The sequence below is a fragment of the Pteropus vampyrus genome, unplaced genomic scaffold (genome assembly GCF_000151845.1).
Source record: "Pteropus vampyrus isolate Shadow unplaced genomic scaffold, Pvam_2.0 Scaffold51, whole genome shotgun sequence".
Taxonomy (NCBI): Eukaryota; Metazoa; Chordata; class Mammalia; order Chiroptera; family Pteropodidae; genus Pteropus; species Pteropus vampyrus.
The window spans coordinates 2979492-3004012 of NW_011888832.1; the positions used below are offsets into that span (position 1 = coordinate 2979492).

The 24521-nt window shown below is 41.9% G+C and overlaps 1 protein-coding gene across 1 annotated transcript in view; it reads right to left on the bottom strand.

The window, feature by feature from the left end:
- FTO (FTO, alpha-ketoglutarate dependent dioxygenase) overlaps window positions 1–24521 on the bottom strand; it is a 343678-nt gene that overhangs the window by 202560 nt on the left and 116597 nt on the right. Inside the window, exons 6-7 of the mRNA XM_023530667.1 lie at window positions 12651–12730; window positions 5300–5443 (exon numbers count right to left, since the gene is read on the bottom strand). Coding sequence (XP_023386435.1) covers window positions 5300–5443; window positions 12651–12730 — 224 coding nt within the window. The remainder of the gene's footprint in view (window positions 1–5299; window positions 5444–12650; window positions 12731–24521) is intronic.

The following is a 24521-nucleotide window of genomic DNA, read 5'->3' on the forward strand; positions in this document are numbered from 1 at the left end:
GCTTTTAGTTGACGTTACCTAAATGTTTGTTTGATATGTAGAACTGATTTTCAGTTAAAGCTGTTTAAACAAACAAACAAAAAAGGAATGTGGACAATTTTAAGACAAGAGCTGCTAAACCTTATCTGTGGAATTAAGACAACGGTTAACAAAAGCGAACCTGACGGCTTTGAAAGCAGAGTAAACACAAGTGTGTGTAGTTCAACCTCTCCGAAGATAGAGGTTTCACAACATGACTTATTATAATAAAAACTTTTTTTAACAGATTTCACATGAAATTGGTTCACACTACAGAACGGCCTGTCAGCAAAGCGTCAAGCTCTACGTCAGAGAGAGCTGAAAAGGTTTTTTAAAGTTTTTCTAGCTTTGGGCAGGTTATTTCCATCGATGAGGACAAAACACATAAGGTTTGGCAACCACGGTACCCCAGGAAATAAAATGATCGTATACTTCAGTCAACTATCGGGGTACACTAGAGTCCGGATTTCGGCAAATTAAAACTCAGAAGCAAGGGGAGGGGCAGACCTGGCAACTCTGCTGCCAGAATGTCCTGCCCTGATTATTGATTAAGTAATAATCACTAGCGAATAATGATTTCGTCTTTCTCCTCAGACGCCCAGCTATCTTTGGAGGCAGACAATGTCAGGGCATACTGAAGAAGAGGGGTTCTGAGTCAGCTTGAAACTGGGCTCCACTACTGAATGGCTTGTTATGTTATGTGTACGACGATTCCGTAACAAGCACGCAGGTGTGTGGTGAGGATTAAGTGGGTTGACAATCAGTGGCCTCCTAGATGCCAGGCACTTGCTAGATGTTCAGAGCGGGAACCGAACGAGGCCCCAAGGCCTAGGACTTGTTGTCTTCGAGGATCTCGCACTCTTATGACATTTTCTGAGCAGGAAAAGTTCTAAGGCTCACGTCGGTTCAGGCCCACCCCTCTGCCGCTGAAGCCAGGCAGAAAAGTGCAAAACTGAGGGCTTACCAGAATTTTATTCTGGGTGAAAGCACTGTCCGTGAGGTACAATCTTTGTGGGCATCAAATCCATGGGCACGTATTTCATTCATCTCTGTAACTTGACTTTTTCATTTCGAGGTGGTGGGCAAAATTATTACGAGATTGTAATCAAATGCCGCCCTCACCCATCCCCTCACTGCCAAGAGAAGTAGCTGGCTCCTTTCTTAAAATTAATTAAGAAAGCAAAAAGAAATTTCCAGCTTCTTGATTCAGAGTTTGAGTTTCAAAAAAAAAACAAAAAACAAACAAACAAACAAAAAAAACCCTGCTATTTCCCCCCAACTCCGCCACAGACTCTGGGAATGAGAAAAGGAAGCTGCAGGGAAGACGCTGCACGAAAGCCAGAGGCTGAGGACTCAGAATAGAACTGAAGCTTTATTACTTCAGGGCTAAAAGGAAAAAAACACACACAAAAAAACACAAAAAACAGTCTAACCATACTGACTGACTAGGAAAGTTTTAGCCACGACAGAAGAAGGGTCTTCGTCCCTTCTCCGGAGAGTAGTTCCTCCAGGAGCCTCACAGCTGCCAGAGCAGAAGTTGAGACAAGCCAGCAGCAGGGGAGAAGCTGACTGTGGCCAAGGACCCTCCCGCGGGTGACGCCGATCCCAGAAGACAAGGACCAGCAGCCCTCCTGAGGTTCTCCCAGAGTGCGTGATGCCGATGAACCAAACTCCCAGATTTCTGATTTGCGCGGCATGGAAAGTCACTATATTAGTCAATCTTTGGAGCAGCTACGATACAAAGATCAGTAGCAGGAAGCACACTGACAACCTAGAGGCCTTGCAAAACCTCAAAGGGCCCTCCGAGTCCTCAGAGAAAAATGAAAACGTGTGCGTAATAGTTTCACAGCTGTGACCCGAAAAAAGTCAAAAGAAGCTTTTTTTGCTAGAAATGTCTAGGAAAAGTCTGAAGGGGAGGAAGCAGCAGAATCCCTCATCTGCCTACCTGAACCTTCTTCGTCACTGGTCTCCTGTGCACCAGAGAGCGAAGGTCATAAGATTCCAAAGTCGTCATTTCTGAGCCACTGAGTCACCACGTATCTGCCAATCTTCTCCATCGCTCTCATAGGTGAGCGAAAGTCACCTGCTTTTCTTCCGCCAAGTTACTTGAGATCTGTGCTCACCACCCAGAATCAAGTCTCCTTCCATCACCATAAATTCGACCCCCTTTTTTCTCATCTACCCCCCGCCCCCCATTTGTATGTCTTCTTGGGAGAAGTATCTGTTCAGGTCCTCTGCTCGTTTTTCAATTGGATTGTTTTTGTTGTTGAGTTGTATGAGTTCTTTATATATTTTGGATATTAATCCCTTACTGGAGGCGTTATTTGCAAAAATCTTCTCCCATTCAGTGGGTTACCTCTTTGTTTTACTGATGGTTTCTTTTGTTGTGCAGAAGCTTTTTAGTTTGACATAGTCCAATTCGCGTTTTACATTTTTAAGAAAGAAAACAAACTCTTTGATAATGCAGAGGAAGATTCTGCTTATAACACAAATCTTTTCTAAGCATCTCAAATTGGAAAAAAAGATCTTATGTGTTCGGTTCCAATACCAAAGATCCCAAACTGCTTAGTTAGAAACCACCTAAGACGAAGAAAACAAGCCACTTCTAAACCCACACAGCCTGACAGCCTGCAGTATATGAAACCAAGGACTTCACCCTATAATTAGTCTAGAAAGGCACATGGCCTTTAAGAAAGAGGAAAGCAAACAATAAGAACCTGGGGTAGCTATTATGGACATTTATGCTTCCTCTTAACAACAGAACACAGTAATGAGCCTGCGAGCGCCCGATCCCAGGCCAACGTGGACGGCGGAAGAACAGGATCTGATAATGATGTGCCCTGACATCTGGAGCTAATTCTTACAGTAAGGAGATGACCTTGAAGAATCAAAGACTTGGGGGACGGAGAAGACAAGGACACGTGCTACTGAGATTCGGGGTCTCTGTCTCCACTCAACCCGAGGCGAGCCTCAAAGGGATGAGGTTTCTGATGCATCTCTGCCCACCTTCCTTCCTAACACACGATGTCAAAAGCAGCCAGCCACCTTCTGAAGCAGACGCGTTCAGATGACGACATTCAGAACAGTGTGATTTTACAGACTTCTCCCTCCCACTGATGATAACAAAACACCACAGTCAGTCACAGACGAAGACCAGCAAGGACAAGGGGAAAGAAACAGCTCATATGTACGTTATAGAGAGCACCCGTCCTGCTAGCCTGACTCCTAAAATGGCAAGGTTTTCAGAGGAGGAAATACCTGCATTTCCATATCAGAATTTCTTCACCACGACTGTGGAGAAAGACATAATTGCTCCCAAGTACAATTCAGTGAGGTCACCAGGCCCATAAATGCTTATCTTTCTGGAAGTTCTAGCTATCAGCAATGTCTCTAGCCGGGATTGATGGGAGAGAAGGTAGGACATTAATCAGGCAAATCAAGGAAAGAAAGTCAGTTCCGGATTCAACCCAGCACTGGAAGTGGTTATAATTCCCCTGAAAGACAGAAGTCCTTTGCCTTTGAGTGTGAAGATGACGGCACTGTTTCGCATCCTGTGGAGCAGCTCGTACAATATTAAATATCTCTTTAAAAGGTATTACATGACACTGTGGAAGCAGACGTTTCTCCTCGGCTCAAAGTCCCTTAACGACTCCCCATTGCCTGCAGAGCACGCAGGAAAGTCCTTGTCCTTCGCAGGGCCTTCAAACCTTCACGGCACCATCTCTATGACCCTGTCTCCTGTAACTCTCAGCCTCATTCCCGCCACTCAACTCAGACCGCCCTTAACTAGTCCCCTAACTAGTCCACGAACACCGGGCACTCTCCCCCGCCACCCTCTCTGCAGTGTTGTTCTCTCTGCCCAAAACACTGTTCCTCAGATACCCACGTGGCTCACGCCCTCAGCTCCTTCAGGTCTCTGCTCAAAGGGCACCTTCTCAGGGCGGATGTTCTCCAGTCATCTCAAGCTCCATCGCCTCGCTCTGTTTGGTTTCTCTGTAATGAAGCGCTTGTCCGTCTCTAACATACTATATGATAAGCCGATGTGTTATGTAAATAATAAACCAGAACGTCTATTTTCTTTACCAACATATCCTGAAGAACAGAGGAAAATGTCTGGCACGTGCTCCGTACTTATTTATTGAAAGGATGAAAGAGAATGTTTTGAATTCCAAATTCTCCATCAGTCCTAATTACACCGAAGAGAAAGTCTCAGATCGACAATCTTCGACGAAACCCTACCACTTGGTAAACTTTTTTCTCTTTTTAATAGTTTTCTTTTGAGGTGTAATTCATCCACTATAAAATTCACCCATTTTATGTGTAGAATTCAATTACTTTCAGAAAGTTGATGAAGTTGGGTACTAATCTCCCTTCTCAGCATGAAGAATGAAGACTTTAGGCTCAGAGCCTCTCCCAGCAACAGCGTCTGCTGCAATGTAATAACTAACACTGCTCTCTCTTCGCTGGCCATGTCTTTCTGGTCATTCTTTTCGCTAGTGATGCTGGCTTTCCACTTAAAGTGGAAATAAAAGCTTCCTTCTTAAAGAAATTGATTTAGTAAAACATGAGTCGATTTTAAAAGTGCATCGAATAGCTAAAAATATATGTAGTCCAAAAAGGTAGCCAAGTCGAAAGGATATTAATGAGAACAGCGAAGTTTATGCAACATTGACTTCTGGGATCCAGACCTGCAGAACCTCAACTAATAAATAAAAGTCAAGGTACTGACACTTGCCCCTAGGGTCCGCCCTCAATTCCCATCAGATCTGTCGGGAGACTGTCCTTCCTGGGTCCCCCCTGTTTCTGCACGTCTTGTAAGCGGGGCACGGACGGCCCCCTCTGTTTCAGACTCTCTTTGCAAGGATGTCTGTATAGTGAACAGCCTTGGAAGATACAGTTTCTCCTTCTAGAAAAAGGGCAGGATTGCTCACGGACTTAGAGGATAGAGACCATGTCTGGATTTGGGGCAAAGGACAGGCATGCTTACTGCCTACTACAGAAGATTTGGGTTTCTTTAGGTGAGGTTCCTCTCTTATAATGTGCAACCCTTCCATGCACACTTATTAGCTGGCTCACTATGCGCTGCCCCGTGGAAACGGAGGCTTGGAGCACTGGCACGAAAATGCTGATACTCTGGCTGTTGTTGTAAGTAACAGATTATCCTTTGTCTCTGATCCAGGGGTCTCGTGTCTTATACCCAGAGGAAACTATGGCAGATTAACTTGTAAGCTTGCAAGTAGGCTAGGATCTCAGACTCTTCACAGTTCTTCCAATTCCTCACCTCATTGTGGATTTCCTCTCCTTGTTTCAAAACCGCAGGCTCCAAGGATTTCAAAGAGACATCACCATTGTCTGCCTGATCGCGGACGTTCTGCAGAGCCAACTGGCAGCGCTGTAAGATATAATCCAAGGTTCCCGTCGAGCACTGCAGAGACAGACCAGCAATCAAGGTTACAAGCAAGGTCCAAGTTCACCATGCCTCCTCCTGGGATTGTTCACATCTGTCCCCTTACCGTACAGTCACCTGTCACCCTCACAGCTCAGCCTACAATCCTTAAGAATTACTGCAGTGGCCTGCTCACTGGGCTCTGTGCTGCCAGCGTGGCCTCGCCTACAGGGGCCACTCACCTCTCTGGTGTTCCATTATCATATAGGGCTCATGTCTCTAGCTAAACGGTAGGCTCCCTCCGTCTAAAGCCCCAGTATTTATATGTAGAATACATATGCACACGCGACACTAGAACTCAGGCCTAACTGTAAAAGAAACTCATCAAGTAGTTTTTGGATGAATACCTAATTCACTAAGAAGTCAAGGACACTGACTTCCTCCCTCGAGCGCCCCGAACCCAACAATGGGAAAGAAAGGTGACCGGACTGTAGAACCGGTTCATAAGTACACGAAACAGAACAGTAACGGCAGGGGGAACAAATGAAGTTATAAACACAGGGCAGAGAACTCATTTTCCTTTTCTGCAAAAAGCATACACCAGGCAATTGCAGTCCTTGGCAGAATAGATTCTTCAAATAATGGAGAATATGTGGCTTATGCCCTCAAGGCACGTTCAAAGGCATGACTTAGAACCTGGGTGTCATAACGAGTTCATCCCTCTCCCCGTCTGTGCGAGCCAAGCGGTCACGTAGACAAATCCCTGCTTTGAATGATCGTGTGTCAGAAAGAAGAGGATGCAGGTGGAAGGCGCATCCGTTTGTTTTGATAATGACATGATTTCCTAGAATGATAAAAAGCAAGCTGGAAATATCCTTTAGACTCAAGGAGGGAAATGTAACCCTAAAGTATTTTTATTTTAATATTTGTCATTTAAACGGATCCCTTAGAAATAACATTGAAGGCTAAGCTCCTGGTACAAAAATTCTTTGCACAGTTACTGCCATTTAATACAATGTGACATGGACAAGCCTGGGAAAAACAACGTTTCCGTGCCAAAAACAGAAGCTCGACTAATACATATTTAAGTATGAAGATCCCAGGATGCCGGGATCACAAGAGCTGTCAGCTCCAAATTGCTACCAAGAAAACACACGTAAAAAAACAACGGAGTCGAATGATCTCACTCATTTTTGTCCCACAGCCCCCCGACCTTCTGTCGAGAAACATATTCTACTTGCACCTTTACTTTTCGCAGGTTTGCAGGAACCTACGTAAGAGCTTGTTAACTGCACTGACATTGATTTTAACAAAAGATTGGAAGTAACCTAAATTTCCCGTCAACAGGGGACTAGCTGAATAAGCTACGTGGAGCCATACTTGCAGCCCCGACCAAAAGAAAGGAAAGAAAGGGCAAGTTTTGCTTCAACTCCTGGGTGAGCACAGTTTTATTTAATGTAAAGAACCTATGAATGGGCCCGGGTTTCTGTTTGTTTGCGTTTGTTTTTATTTGACAGCTTTACTGAGACAGTACATAGCATACAAGTCAGTGTGTGTCAGGACAGTCACAGAGCTGCGCAACCATCACTGCGGATAATTTTAAAATCTGTTCATCGCCCCAGAAGGAAGCCCTGCACCCTTTCGCAGTCACGACCTGCCATTTCTGCCAACCTTCCCAGGCTCAGACAACCACCAGTCGACTCTGCGTCTACAGATTTGACTCTTCTGGACACTGCATAGAAATTATCATACAATATGTGGTCTTTGGTGTGTGGCTTCTTTCAGTGAGCGTGATCTCTTCCAGGTCCGTCCATGCTGAAGCGTGTATCAGTACTCCATTCTGCCGTATGGTGAAATAATGTGCAATTGGACGGACACACCGCATTGTGTTTGCCCATTCACTAGGTGAGGAACCTTTGAGTTGTTGGCGCTTTGGGGCTACTGTGAATCAAGCTACCGTGAACAATCATGTCCAAGTTTTCATTTCTCTGGGGTACGTGCCTAGGAATGAAATTGCTAGGTCATATTTAACCTTTCTGTATTTGCCAGACTGTATTCCAAAGTGGCTGCACCATTTCACATTCCCTCCGGCCGTGTATGAGGCTCCCCGTTCCCCCGCATCCTCCTCGACACTTGTTACTGTGACTCTGGTAACAGCCGTTCTGGTGGGTGCGAAGTGGTGTCTCACTGTGGTTTTGATTTGCATTTCCCTGATGACGAATGATGTTGAGCTCGTTCATGTTTATTAGCCATTTGTATATATATATTTTTTGGAGACATGTCTACTGAGATCCTTTGCCATTTTTAAAAACTATATTATTTATCTCTTTAATTATTGAGTCGTAAGAATTCTTTATATATGCTGGATATAAGTGCCTTGTGAGATATATGATGTGAAAATATTTGCTCCCATTCTGTGGGTTGTCTTTTTACTTTCTTGATGGTAACCTTTGAAGCATAAAAGTTTCAACCTTGATGAAATCCAATTATCTATTTTTTTCTTGGGTCGCTTGTGTTTTTGGTGTCGTATCTTTAAAAAAACATTGCCTACTCTTAGATAAGAATTACATGTTGATAAGTGATTATCACCAACGTCTACCGAAACAAAAGTACAGAAGAGTATATAGAGTAGGCTATTCTTTGCATGAATTTTTTTTTTAATTATATACGTATTTGCTTATGTATGTATTAAATATCACTGAAAGGATAACACGAATCCGATATTGTCTCTGGGGAGGAGGAGCTGGTTGGCCTGGGGAGAAAGAGACTGAATCTGTACACTCTCAGGTACTTTTAAAATTTTGAACCACTTAAATAACTACCTATTCAAAACATAATTATACATAAAATTTAAATTAAAATATATATATATATGTATATATATACATATATTCTATGTAAAATCCCAGGAACGTTCTGGAACAACCAGAAAAACCTAAAATGGAATAAAGAGTTAAGAGCCATCAGACATAATCTAGTCATATGCCACCAAAAAAAACTTAAAAGATTTCTTCTCTGATTAACTAATATGAATTTCAGAACATCGTTTCCTTAAGACGATCTGTTTCCTACATACTGCAAATACGCAGCAAATAGGAAATCATTTTGTTTGGCATAGAAAAGACATGTAATGTTAACACATATAAGGAGAGGACGTTTGCAGAAAAAGTGGGGGCTATAGAGTTGCACGGATTTTTTTCCCTCTCTATTGAGGGAATCATAACGTAACTTTAGTGTTAGGGAAAAAGTCTTTTCCCTCTTCCATCATAAAAAGCAATAATATAAGGTGAAATGAAATTTTTTAAATAAGATAAAAACATAATTTCACCACCTGACCCTATTTTAATTATTTTTATCCCATGTGATCCTTTGTCCACACACAGGTGTAACCAAAACAAATGTATCAGTGTACGTGCTGGTTTTCACTGTTTGTACATATTCAAAACAACTACTTTCAATGGTTGCTCATTAAAGTGATATTCAATAATTTAATTAACCGGTCACATGACATAAAGGCATTAAGTGTCTGTCCAACTTTTCACTACTATTAATCACGCTGGATAAACATCTATATATATATACTTCTTTTGAACTTTTTCCTAGGTTTGATTCCAAAAGCACTGTTATGAGATCCAAGATATGAATAGTTTTATGGTGCTTTATACATATCTCCATGTAGGGTTCCAAAAAGTACACCAGCTAAAAAACTACCAGAAGCATATGACTGGACCAGTTCCGTTGTAACTTCAGCAGCACTGAATCGTATCATTTTTAACTTTTGGTAGAAATAAAAAGTTACCTTAAGATGGTGATTTTTTAAAAATTTAACTTTAAGGTGATTTTTAAAGCCTGCATAAAGGATCACATATAACAGCCAGCAAACTTTTTTTCTATTAAGAGCATTTTTGTAAGAGTTTACTTGAGCCAAACTGACGACATATGCCAGAGACTAAGATCTCAAACGCTCCCACAAACTTTTTCTTAAAAGACCAAATAGTAAATATTTTAGGCTTGCAGGATATAAGATTTGTGTTGCAACCTCTCAGCTCCGCCACGTAACTCCAAAGCAGTCATAAACAATATGTAAACAAATGAGCGTGTTCCAATTAGAAATTTATTTACAAAACAGCCAGCTGGCTCACGGGCCAGAGTCTGCTGACTCTGAACTATAATAGAGAAAGCAGGATAGTCACATCGTCCACATTACATGCGTCAAATTAGTAAAATATCATGTAGCATGAACTGAAGTAACAGAGAATATAAAAAACACAGATTTGGCATATTGTTTTCTCCCAAAGGCATCAGTATATGTACCTACTTCTTTATTGACAGCTGATTAATGCTCAAAATTCTGCCTGAAAATTAGAACATACGAATTCAGCTATGACTAAGCAAAAAAAGGGTAGCCTCAGGAGATGCTGGAAGCTCTAGAATTGGACCACCTGGGAAAGAAAAAGAAACAATGCTGGAGGGGTCCGTTTCAAACTCCTCTGGGGGCTTCTGAGTATGCGGGTATTTATTGCAGGGGGTGGAGAGAGGGAGAGAAGTTTCCTGATCCCTCACATTGAAACTGAACAAACTATTGCCTTCCCTCATGTCTTAGATCCCATTTCTACTAACGGTGACGTCACCTTCAAATCGCCCAGGCTTGAAACCTCAGTGCCAGCCCAGAGCCTCACACATGGAAAGCATCCAGTCGAGTTCATGCATTCGTCTGTTCGTTTGTTCATTAGTTCATTCATCCTCACATAGCTCCCTCCACTTCGGTCAGTTGCCAAGTCTGACACTATGTCTCCTACATCAGTCATGGGAATTTCTTCTTTTTTCCTCCTGCTACCACCAGTTCAGACCCCGATAGGTTTAACTGATGCCTCCATCATCTTCATCTTCCTAAAGATACCTCCAGTACGTCACCACCAAGATAACAATCAATATCCTACCTGTCAACCAACTTACGGTCAAACAACTAGTCTTTCACAAGATAGAAAGATATTCAAGATCTTTCCCAATGTGGTCCATTCAGGAATCAGCCGTAACTGCCAACACCCCCTTTTATGGCATCCTGACATCCAGTTAAAGTACTGCCACTAAACGTTCCCCATGTATTTGCATCCCATTCCAATCACAAGATTCTTCACCCATTAGCTGTCCTAAAATATCCTGAAATCCCCTACCCGCTACATGTTGAAGTCTTACGTGCCACTCACCCACGGACCCTTACGCTGTCTGCTACTCTCTTTTCTGCACTATATTTGCTCTTAGACTCCAAGCAGCTTGAAGACTCCAAACACATCAACCGTCCCTGTTCACAAGTGCCTAAACGAACACCTTGAGCACCGGGAAGTTCAACAACAGTTTGCAGAACGGATGAATGAACTAAAGTTCCTTCCTTTCTTTTGAACAGTAATTTCAATCAATAGCAATACTTACAGTCAAGACTCATGGATGACTTAATGTCTTTTGCTTTATTTGTACACTCTAGTGTATAAATGGAGACAGAATAACATTCCACGCAAAGAGCTTTGGTTGTTCCCATCTCCTATTGGCTTTTCATCAAAGACAGTAGCAGTAGTCATAGTAGTAGTAGTAGTAGTAGGATAGCATTAACAGTAGTAGTAACTTAATAATAGTAGGGGCGGCTAACATTCTCTGAATGCCTTCTCCCTCCCAGCCACAGTTCTCAAAGACTTACATGTATTAACTTATTTGATCCTCACGAGAACCCTATGAACCAGGTACGACTATCATCCTCATCCAACACCTTTTCCCAAATTTTGTGGCCATCGTCTTGTACCAGCCGCCTGAGTACAGCAGTAATCAGCCTGTCTGCTCTCCCAGATCCGATGTAAGAAAAATATGCTCAAGTAGCCACACACTCAAACTGACCCAGAAGGAAAGGGCCGTTGAGAGGGTTAGAGCTAGAAAGACAGATGCCTGTAACGCCTTATATAAAAATGAAGTCTTTTTTATACACTACAGAGCACATACGCTCTACAAAAGCTTACTCACTTTTTCCTTCCTTCCAGACTTCCCGCCTGCCTTCCTAAAAGAACTCACTTTTATGTCTCTAAGATAATTATTTCTGTGTTTATTTGTTTAATACGTGTCTCCCCAACGAAAATGGAAGTTCGATAAGGTAGTGGCCATATTGTCACGTTGATGGCTCTCTCTCTCTCTCAAGCCTGTAGTGCTGCTGGACACATAACAGACACTCAAATATTTAGATGAACGAGCCCACGGAAGAAAGAAAGGAAGATAAGGAAAACGAGAGGAAGGAATGAATGCCTGACGGGCTTGCAGCATCTTGACTGCAATAGACGCTCGTGCCCTCTCTGCCCACAGCGACAAGCCCAGCCCACCAGAAATGGTACTTAATGACCAAAAGGCACGGATGACACCGCCTTCCAGACGCACGAGGTCTCGGGACCAACAAGCTCTTGAGCTCACACTGTCCTGCCACTTTGTTATATTCCTTCTGCCCAACTTCCTCACACTGGACCCCTGGGGTATGATAAAAAGTCAAACTATAGAGCAAAACACTGAACCCAAGCTTGGAAAGAGGTCAACTTGTCATCTTTCTTTCGTGATTAGTCCTCTGATCTCTGGAACCCTTCCGAACTGAACACACAGTACCCCAGGGTGACTACTAAGGGTTTTCTCATCTCTTAAGTTTCCATCCTGAACTAGTCTAATCAGCTGACCATCGGCCACTCCAAGCGGTGGCAGAATTTAGCAATAAAGCCTGGGTTATGAACACAACTGGGGAGCTCGGCACTTCCTTGGCAGCAACTGTGACTTTCTCCTTCATTTGCATTCACATGCCCAGAAGCCTGACCAAAAGTTAAGGGAAATGTAAACTCTCAACCATCTGAGCCCAATCACAGCTAACACATGCGCAAGCACACAAATCCGCCCCATTTCCTTCTGGCCATCTCCCGCCCTTGACCTTGACAGATACAAACCCCTTAGAAAATCTCTAACTAGCAACACCTGCCAACGGCATTTACCTGATCCAAGAAACATATCCCAAAGAAGCAAAATATACTTATCCCACGCTGTGAATACACTTTAAAAAACCATCCAACACGACTCAAAGCTAAACGAGCAAGTAAACAGAGGCTCAAGTCACGTTAAGTGGAAGCGATTTTCCTATCGAACACTACTCCAAAGTTCTGTGATACACTGCTCGTTCAGCCACTGCTGTCACGTCCAATTAAGTCTGGATCGCGTTTTTGTTTACACTTACCTCTGCCACTCTGTGGGTGGAACTAAACCGAGGTGGTAAACCAGCCAGAACACAGTGTTGGTGGGTGGCATTGAGATCATCTGCAGGAAAAATAACAAAAATCAAGAAAAAGAAAAGAAAAGGAAAAAAAAAAAAGAAAACCACACACACATACTTAACACTTATTAGTCACTATACACCATTTAACTACAATATAAACAGTAAATCCATCATTCAAGAACGACGACCAAAAAATACTTACTTTGTATCCTTTACACCATTCTTCATAAATAAACGACCATCAAAACCAAGACACTTTCAAGAATGAAAAGGGATGTTATTAATAATGATTCCAGGACGACAGGTGTAAAGCAGGAAACAGGATGTAGGGTTACCTTACTTTCTTGTAGTCTTATGATACCCACTCATGACAAAGTTTACTATTTGTAGATTGAACGTCTTTCTCTTTCTCATGATATATCTAATTCTACCCACGCCTTGAGAATAAGCCAAAATTCTTTCATGTTATTTGAGGTTGAACATCTTTCATCTGAAAATCTCTTTCTCCCCAAAGTATCAATTTTGTCCTAACAATTTTCCAGGCAACAAACCAACCAACTCAGCATGTTGCAAAGCTCTGGCTCTCAGAATAGAATTCAAGCCTATGGATTCACAACCCAAGAATGGAGTAGGTGGTGAGTTCATCAGCTGACGAACATGCCTAAAACCGCATGCGGCGGGAGGAAGACCAATGGCCAAGCTGTTGTGTATTCTCAGAAACGATGCCACATGTCAGGCAAAGTCTGTCCCACCTCCACTTAGGACATCACCTCCTGTATTACGAAGAAGAGAACCGAAGAGTCTGACCCCAGCAACACGTGAGTTCCTACACAGGCACCAGAAGCTTCTTACCAAAATGCCAAGAAAGACGACTTAGTTAAACTAAGAGGCAAAGACCACTTCACCCCTTACGTGTGAAGAAAACAATCTTACGTGTCAGAAAAACAACCTACGATGTTACCTCTGAACACAAGAAAGGAAATGCAAAATGCCAATTGCAGGGCTCCTGCTTCTGGGCACTCTGGGCTAACGGTGACAAGGTTTTACCCTCCGCCCTTAAACGACTATACAACAGACCAAAAATAGCAAGCAAAGTTTCTGACACTGGAAAACAGAGCAAGATACGGTCCCAAAGGTAAGAGAAACAAAACAGGTGAGCCCTACAATTGCCCTAACTCACTGCCTGAGAACAGTCCCAATGCCACAGAGTAAAAATGGCAAAGTCAAACAGAACCCTCAGTTTTCAGTTTGCTTTCTCGACAAGTTGTGAAGACAGAAACTAGAGTTTGGGAAGGTCAAACCGGCAAGGATTTGTAAGGCAGACCATGGAATAGAAGGACCTGCAGAGAGAGAGAGAGCAAGCAGACATCTCTGCGTAAGGGTTCCCTCAAGTCTGCTCACATGCGAATGATAAACCCCCAAGGGCAGGAAAAGCACGAGAAAGCTGTAGGCTGAACAAATCCCAGGTCTCACGCAGGGCCGTGAACACCAAGTGCATGAGATAATGGACAGAGTCCCTAGAAAAGCCTCGTCTAGTTGGGCTAAATAAGTCCTAGATCAAAGGCTGCTCTAGATCCATCTAACAGTTTAAAAGCAAGCTTTGAAAGGATCCAACTTATTCCAAATAGCTTAATTACTCATTAGAGCAAAGCACAACACTATTTGAAAAAATGTAACAAAATAAGGTACCCTACAATTAAAATGTGCAATATCCAGTGTCCATTCAAAAAGTAACAAAGAGAAAGATATATGATACAGATGATACACAAGATACAAATCTCTTTCCCACACACAGTGTCTATAAATGTATATCTTTTATATATTAACAAAATGAAGCATCTAAAGATGAGAAATACGGTATCTGAAATACCACACGGAATAAGATTAACAGCACTTCAGACACTGCAGAAGAAAAGATCAGTGAACCAGCATATACAGAAATAGCAACAACCTAAAATGAAGCAAACGGAGAAAAAAAGACTGCAAAAGAATGAAGGAGCATCTGTGACCTATGAGACAATATGTTAAGCAGTTTAACATAAATATAATTTGAGTCTCAGGGAATGGATCATGACAGAAAAAAAATACTTGAGAAATGATGGCCAAAGGAAAAAATAAGAATAAAGAAAAAAGGCAACGAATCAAAAATATTAACAAATAAGGTAGATATTAACCCAACTATATCAATAATGACTTTAAACATCAATAATCAAAATACACCAGTTCTAAGAAAGAGACTGTCAGACTGGATAAAAACACAAGAGCCAACTATATGCTGTCAACAAGAAATTCACTTTAAATATAAAGACATATATAAATTAAAAGTAAAAGGCTGGAGAAAGCATTATCGTGCTAACACTAACTAAAACAAAGCTGGAGTGTCTCAAAGAATTTCAGATAGAGCAGACTTCAAAGTAAAGAAAATTATCAGCAATAAAGAGGGGCATTACATAACAATAAAGGGGTCCATTCTCCAAGAACACATAACAATCCTTACGGTGTATGTGCCTTATAACAGAGCATCAAAACATGGGAGGTGAAAACTAATAGAAGAGTAAGAAGAAACAGACAAATCCACTATTTTAATTGGAGACTCCAACAGCCACTTTCAGAAACAGACAGATCCATGAGGCAGAAAATCAATCAGTAAGGACACAGGAACTCAAGATCATCATCGATCAACCCAGGGTAAACTGTGGCACATCCAGACAATGGAATGTTATTCAGCCCTAAAAAGAAATGAGTTATCAACCCATAAAAAGCCTTGAGGAAATGCAAATGCATATTATTAAGTGAAAGAAGCCAATCTGAAAATGCTACATATACTGTATGATTCCAACTACACAACATTCTGGAAAAGGCTAAACTAGAGAGACAGTAAAAAGACTAGTGGTTGCCAGGAGATGAAGGTATGGGATTAGGGGGGATTTTTGGAGCAGTGAAACTATTTTGTGTGATAGGTAATAGTGCACCGACGTCATAATACACTTTCAAAATCTGTAACATATTCAACACCAAGACTGAACTCTGATGTAAAAAATATAGACTTGGTGATAATGACGCATCAGTGTAGGTTCACCGACGGTAAAAAAAAATGCGCCACTCTGGGGCAGGGTGTGGCCAGCGGGTGGGGGCAGGGTTATGAGAACTCTCTGCATTTTCTGCTCAGTTTTGCTGTGAACCTAAAACTGGTCTAAAAAATCATCTCTATTTTTTTTAAAAAAAAAATATATCAACTGAAAAGTCTTCGTCACCATCTTGAGGACTGAAACGGACCCCGAGGTGAAGCAGGAAAAGCAGCTGAGACGCTGCTGCAGTCAGCGATGCACGCGGAGTCCACAGCGACTTGGCCTGGGGAGATGGGGAGCAGTGACCGGATCCACAACATCTTAGAGGAAAACTCCAGAACCTGCTAATGGACTGGGTTAGTCAAGTAAGGGAAAGAGTAAAATTAAAGGCAATTCTGGGGATTCGTTGTCACAGGAACGACTGAAGTCAGTCGCAGAACATTCGGAGGTCACATAAACAGCATCTGAAAGTGCCGTGCAGGGCGGGGACGGAAACATCAGCGGCACATCTGGAGTTTTAAACGCAGACGTAAAGATGAGGAAGGCTGGGCAGAGGGCGCGGAGCAGATTCAGCCTCGGCAGACTTGGGCTCAGAAGTGTGGCTGAAGGCCCGATGAAGAAGCTGAGTGACCAGCCGCTCTCTCCTCCAGTTCGCCCTCTCTGAGGACTCTCATTAAGAACATCCCTGAGAATTTCTGGTCGATCCAGACTATTGTGCCTAAAAGGTGTTTCGGAGTCAAAGAAAGAAAGAAAGGAGCAGAGGTTGGAGGAGGGTCCCCAGGCAGGACTCCCGTGAAGGGTTAAAACAATGTCTAAAAATGCATAAAGGCCATTCTCATCTTCATCTACCCAAAAAAAAAGCCTCACTGCTCCTACGCTATTAATCCTGGGATCCACAGACATCGTGAGGGGAAGAATCATCTTAATGAACAGATGTGAGAAGTGTGTTTGTTCCACTGAGAGGCCACCGATCTAACGCAGGCCGCGTGGCCAACGACATTCAAAGCCATCCTCTGAGGCTCACACCTTTATCTAAATCCTCAGCAACTCTCGAATCGAACAACTTTTTCTGCAATTGCTTCCGACCGTCTCTAATCCTTTATGACGTTGAGAAAGAATGCTGTAATTTTCATTCAAGCTTCTAATTCATCTAAAACTCCGGGTCTATAAATGCGGCTCAAGCTCCATGGGTTGTGCTTCTCAAAGTGTGCACTAAAGGCCTTCCCGGTCTTAAAGGACCACTCCGAGTCATTTTTAGAAAGAAAACATAAAAGAATGTCTAGTGGTGAGAGCTAGCTCAGCACAGAGTTCAAAATGGACTGACTTTATAGTCAAGTGGAATCAGTTCAACGAAACAAATAGACAAGACGCTCTCACTCCTGGCTGGCTAACGGCTGTGTGCTCTGTCGCTGGGTGAAGAGGGCTTCGGACACTCACTGTGCCATGAAATCTCATCTCGCATATAAAAGACCACGGGTGCACAAGCATCATGTACGCCACGGTGACCGAATCACGCCCAGGACTTCCCCGGTTTGAACGCCGAAGGCCCTCGTCCTGAAAGCCCTCCCCACAGACAATCGGAACGGTTGGCCCCTCTCGGCTTAACCCAGCCCCTTCTTGCTGGGTTTTGTCATCCAGTGTGTGTCACTAGGGCTATTTCGTCCCAAATTTCGTAAAGTAACAATCAAGAGCTTTGCTGAAGGCACCCCTCAGGTAAATAAGCCCAGTACTGAAACCCAATCTTCCCGGCTTCACACAATCACTGAAGCTTTGCATTCTTGCTCACCTGTCCACTCGCATCGCTCAATCTTAATATTTATGACCTTCTTTTTCCTAGATGTGGGGACATCCATGACTGAGACCATTTTCAGAATCTAATAGCCAGTGAAAGGGGGAAGGGGAGGGGAGCTTCCTGGCAAGATGTCGGTACAGACTCAGGCCTCTACCTGCCCCAGTACTAGCCGCCCAGGGAGATGAGCGATGGAATAGTCAGAGAGATCCACGCTTCTTTCAGCACTAAATTTCAGGGAAAGGTGCTCAACCCACCAGAAATGGCAAGGAATTGTGCTGGATGCTGTGCAGGTGGACGAGGTTCACAGAGGATAAAAAAGGAGGTTGACACGGGACGGAAAGGGCAGCATCCTGATAATCGTATCGGGTGAATCCCGAGAGGGGCGCTCACCCTCTAACGCAGAGGTGACCAGCAGGAGGGCATGCCAGGCTCCCGGGCACCCACGGGGCAGGCCTCTGACCTCTGCGGGGCAGCCTGCAGCACACGCAACCTGTGGTACTCACAGACCTCAGGACGTGTTGCTGGCACAAGCTGCCACTTTGAGAAGAGAACCAGGCATTGCCAAAGTAAGAAAGTGAGGTGAGCAGGTAAGCAGGGATGGGCCGAAGCTGCCACCATGTGCTCACGTGGCAAGTTCATCAAATCTCTCCTCTGTCGCTATGAGGATGCATTTTCCTCCTTCCTACTAAGTGAAGGACTTGGCCAAGAATCCGTACTAAGTCTTCCCAGAAACAATCTCAACATCTATTTGACTAAAAGCCAGGACAGTTCCTCTTTCTATAAAGAGACACGGACGAGGACAAATCACCAGACTCATGTGAAAATGCTGCAGTGCAACAGAAAGGGACCACTGTGATTGAAACTGTCTCTTCTGAAAAAGTTTCACTCAAAATGGCAGAAAATATTTTTTACTCGATTCTCAATATTTCAGGAAGATGCTGGATTCGAGAAGGCACTCTATGAAAATGAGGCAATCAGACATGAAGACGGAACAGTATGAGATCAGAAAACATTGCTTAAAGTTGATCTTTATTTCATAGTATCGCTTCATTGAAAAGGATCATAGGTGAGCAACAGAACACTGGCTGCGGAAAATCAAATTACTAAAATGCGGTAAACTCAAAAAAGTCCTCCTAGAACTCAAAGGGAGAAGGAAAATCAGTGGAAGAAGTGACAAGACACGAGGGACCGATTCTGGAAACCAAATCAGACGTAACAGGAATCTTAGAAAGAACAAAGAAATAGAAGAATATTTTCCAAAGCTGTGAAAAGGCCTGAGTAAGCACCACGAAATGGTTCGCCAAGTACAAAAATGTATTCTGTTCAAAATTAAACATGTACTACAAATGTCCAAAGAGAAAGCATCGTTCATCACAATAGAATCAAAATGAAGATGGCCTCAAACATCTCCCTAGCTTCAAACATCAGAAGTGAAGGGAATAATATCTGTAGTTTTAAGGCGGAAAGTTCGTTAGTCAAGAATCCTATAGCTGTTCGAGGAGATCTTTACATGTGAAGGCACAGAAAGCCACTCAGACAATGCGAGTACTCAGAGAATACGCTGCCACCATTCCCCTGCCATTAGCCTTTCTGAAAAAATTGTTAGAACCTCCACTTTAGCTGACCAAGACCTATCGAAGCAATTAAAATCACAGCATAAAAGACTATCAATGAGCATAAAAGAAGTTAAATAATTTCGGATGTTGTTATTTAAGTTAATTCAAGTATAAAAAATAATATTTGAAAGTAAAGATGCTTTACCTGAAAAAATAATATATTAAAATAATATTTGAAAGTAAAGATGCTTTACCTGAAAAAATAATATATTAAAAATTTAAGTCAAAAGTCCAAAAGAGTATATTAAAAAATGCCTGGGAAGTGAGCAGAAGAGTTGAATAAAGTAAATATCAGGAAAAACACTCATACCTCAACAGAAAAATGAGCAAAAGATGATCAGCCAAAGAATACTAATGGAAAGAAATATACGAATGGCTGATGTGGAAAATGAGCAATCTCATCAATATATAAAGAAATGCAATTTAAAGCAACAGCACATTACTGTCGCCCATTAAACTGGCAAAAAATAATTGCTGAGTTGCAATGCCCAGAATTGTCTAGGGTGAGGGAAAGGAGGCTGGTGGAAGTAACTGATAACCACATTTCACACACTGCGAGTGGGAATGTAAATTCAACAATCTCTCTACATAACAGTCTGACAATATAATATTATGTACAGTTTTAAAATATCCAGACTCTCGTCCCTCACCCAGGTATTCCACTTCCAGTGAAATGAATTAAGTGACCAAAAGCAGAAGATTAATATTTAACCCACATTTTAAAAAACCATTTTGAAGGAAGATTTAATAAGAAAAATGTTTACGATATGAGTATTGAAAGAAACAAGATACAAAATATCATATCTGATATTTTCTGAAAAGAAATAAATATATAGTCCCATGTACAGAAACGTTAGAAAAAATTAGACCAAATAGTTACAAATGATATTATCTCTGTGTAGGCGATATTACGATGTATTTTTATTAACTACTTTACGCTTTCCTAAACTTTGTAAATTCTCAACAAAGAGCACGTACCCCATTTTATTGATTCCAAGGTACACATTTTTTCTTCATATTTCTTCAAATTGAACTACATCTTAAAACTGATGGCATCTTTGACTGGATGACCTATATTACTACTATACTTAGCGATGAAAGATAAAATAAGTATCATTATTTTGGAACGATCTAGAGGGAAAGTTCAATGAAGAGATCCTCAGAAAAGAGGTTCACTCCCCAAATAACAACGATGGCACACAGCCACAGTGAAGGCACTAGCAGCCTCGCATAGTTTCCTAAATCCTCCTCCAGAGACACCTTTCCATGGGAGGGAAAACTCTTTTATAAAAACAAGCACTAGGTGAAGATGACCTCAGGGTACACAGCTTCCCCCCTCTTTTTTTTAAATTAACTTTTATGGAATGCTTAGTTTGTCACTGGGTTGTGAAGAGGATGGATTCCTGAGGTTAATCATTCGTTTTTTGCCTTCCAAATATGCAAAAAGAACGTTAATCTCGCTTTGGCAAGGGCGGCCTCGTCCTCCTCCCCGATGATGAAACTCCTCCCAAGAGACAGGGCAGAGGGGGCTGGGCAATGGAGGAGGACAAGGGGCAGAGGTCAGGCTGCCAGACAACGTGAATGAAGGACTCTCCTTCCTCTTCTCCTTCCTGTATGCAGAGCCGTCACTCCTGCCCGCTACTCCAGGGCACTGTGGGGCCCAAAACTTTCCAGATAAAGTTAATGAATGAAACAAGACGCAGCCACCTAAGCCTCTAAGTTCTGTCCTTTCGTATAACTTGTGACTTCTCTCTTTATTCCTTCCCACCTCACATCTAATTTTCCACTGGCAACTGAGGAAGATGGCTACGGTTTCTAGCTAATACCTGGCGAAGGGGGAAAAAGGACGTTCTCTCCCAACGTGTGGCACCTTCGTATTACGTACAAGGCGCCGAGGGCTGCGTGTGGTTCGAGACTACAGAGAATACACGTAAAGTAGTGCTGCGCTCCAAAAAGCTTAGCCCGAGGAGATGACACTTCTACATCGGTCGCTATCGTCCTGAGGGGAAGGAGAGCACTGGCATCCACAATGATTGGTTGGTGGCCCTGCCACTGTGGGTATCCCATTTTTTTAATGTCACCCCTAAATGAGTGCGTTATACATAACCTACATAAAGAGAAAAGCATGACACGGTGGAGGGAAGAGTGTGAATAAAGACAAGGAAAAAAACTTGTGCCTGGACCAATTCTGGGACAGAATTTTAGAACAAAGCCGCTACAATGAATTGATGAAGGAGTATAATTTATATCTTTCTAAAATTTTTTAAATGTTTATTGAGCCCAGAAGAATTATTCCACAGGAAGAGTTTAGTGAATCTTCCATCATGGGGCATACAGTCTGGCCTTGAAATCTGCTGTAGGGACTGACTAATTCAGCAAAGACAAAGTCATTCCTGTCTTAGTCCTGGGCTCAAACCTTCAACAAGGATCAATTTAAAAAAAAAAAAAAAAAACGCTTCATTTATGGTCATTCTTCCACTGTCTTTAGAGACACGGCAAAGAATACACGCAGGATATGCAATCAAATGAAAAGCCTGAAAAATTCTTTTCCACAGCTGACGCTTTTAGGAATTACTTTATATAGACAGAGAGCCAAAGAGGGCATATTAAGACTGCCTGCCAAAAGGAAAAATTCCACCCAGCCAACCCAGATGCAGAGTTCTCCCAATACAGCAGGATTCTGAATGAATGAAGCATAGAAGAATAAAAAGATCTCACAATTCATAGTAACGCATCCATCCTTGGCTTGAAAGAAACCAACACATTTTTTGTTACCTGGGGTGGTTTTCTTATAAAAGATTTGGAAGAGAATGTACAGATTGATCTGGACACTGCGCCGATTGTGGAAAATTCTGGGATGTCACATGGGTATTTGGACTAGATATAAAGAAGTAAAGAATGGGTCAATGAAGGACTAGAGTGCCATGGAAGATTCTAAAAGGTATCTCTGGAGATTCCCGAGTATTAGGTGAATGGCCATCTGTTTGGGGGAGGGGCTTCAAAACCTTTTCAGCCAGGAGCTTTCAAGGACAGACAAATATTTCCTTTTGCCTGCATGGCTGACACATATTGCCATGATATAAAAAAAATATAAAAATTAAAATTAAAATTAAAATTAAAAAAAGGCCAATCTTTGGTTCATTCATTTACTCATTAATTCAATAATTATTTATAAAGTACCTACCATGTTCGAAGTACTGTGTTAGGTACTGAAGAGGTTACAAATTTTTAGGAATATAAAATATAGCAGATAGAAGGCATTTTTAGAAAATTCCAAGAAATAAGAACACAAGGAACCCAAGTAAAAACGGAACTAGCAAAGGAGTGAAATGAGAAGAAATCTCAGTCTGATAACTGTGCCGGGTGGGCTTGAAGAACCCAATATTTATCAAAACATTAAATAAGCGGTATGACGAAACATCTAGCGGCACAGAGATATCACAATGGCGTGATTCTTCTGTCAACAAGAATAAAGAAAGGCATGGATGAACTCCTGGGGAAGAGGGAGGGCTCCACAAACACAGCAAGCTAACAGGTGGCCGGATTCTGAGCCTCTGACGAAAGGCAGTCTCAACCAGACCCTGTCAACGTTCCCACTCTACTGACACAGGCTTAGTGACTACAGTGGACTGTATCTTCTGTTTATGGATCCAGTCATTCTATTTGGTTCTGCAATAAATAACACGCACATACGCGCTGGTATGTGCCGGCTTTCCAATTTCAGAATCAATGTCCAGAGAAAGCACGGTGGTTATATCGAAATTACAAATTACTGTGTAAACGTTATAAACTTCAAAAATGTAAAAGTAACGATATAGCTGAAGAGAACTTTAATTTCCCCATCTTACTACTAAAAGTCAAGAGAGTATCTCTATATTGGTTATAAAGTTAATCGGAAAAGAAAAAAAACTCGAAGTAAAGGTTAACAAAAATTAGCAAGAGTGAGAGACAGTGTGAGACAGCTGATTCCACATTTTTCTTAATGGAGAAACGGACGATGCTTACAGTTGTTGGATAAAGAAACAGAAGAATTAACTATGTCCTTAAGAGTTAAGGAAGTAATCATTTGAAGAATAAAGTACAAATATAATGAAAAGAAATTACTTTTAGGAAATGCAAGTTGGGGTAGATGGCAAAGAGTTTTTCACTTTCCATTTTAGATCATCCTCAACTATTTGAATTTTTATTTCCTAGTTAATATATTATTTTTATAATACCAACAATAAGATGAATGAGATACAGACATGAAAAAAAAGTCTCCAAGGCATTTTATCAGGTAAAAAAAAAAAAGAAAGAAAGAAAAAGCAACTACTATAAACATATATATAATAAAGTCCCTTTTGTATTTTTTAAAAGTAGCAGCAGCCAATGCGTACAGAAATTAGCATGACTATATTTATGTTAATGCTTACAGAAGGACCACATAGAAGATAAAAGAACACTTCCACATTTTATTCTATTTGCTTCCACTTTGTTAATCCTTTACAGTGAAAATATATTCGTATTCATCTAATTAATTGTTCAATTTTTTTCCCCACATTTTTAAAGAAAAAAGATTTCATGACCATGAGCAAGGATAGCATGGCTTAATGGAAGGAAAAACAGCTTTGGTCTCAGAAAAACCTGGATTCACACACAAGCTTCACTAGGTATGCCATTTTGAACAAGTTATTTTGCCTCTCTAAGCCTCAATTTCCTTTTTTAAAAGAGCTTTATTGGGATATAATTCACACACCGAAGAATCCACTCATTGAAAGTATACAATTACGTGTATTGTAGTAGTATGTTCACAGGATTGTGCAGCCATCGCCACAAAGCAACGTGGGAGCATTTTCATACCCATACAAGAAACCACATACCCATCAGCAGGCAACCCCATTAATTTTCTTTCCTGGGAAAAAATGGGGATCAGAGGGAGTTGGAGTACCTGACAGGCTGGTTAAAAGAAATAAATAAAATGTATCAAAACCTTCAGCACAGTGGCTGGTCCCCAGCACGTACCCTCATCCCCTGCATTTCGAGTAAAGTTCAAGACAAAATGATGCAGAAATAAGCAAAAGGCCTGGGTGTGATAAGGAAGTGGGAGAGGTGGGTAGATCCTCTCCAGGCGCCAGGAATACGCTCAGGTGCCTGTCCCCGGGGCTCAGGTGCCTGTCCCCGGGGCTCAGGTGCCTGTCCTCAGGGCATATCCCACAAGCCATGCCCTCTCCCTAATTCTACTGAATACAAAATAAAAAATAAAAAAAATCAGGTATCCAGTCAAAGAGCACAAATTTGAAAACGTCAGCATCTGGGGACATATTTTAGAGAGAGAGTTTCAGGAGGAGAGACACGTCCTCAACTCTGCAAAAAGCGA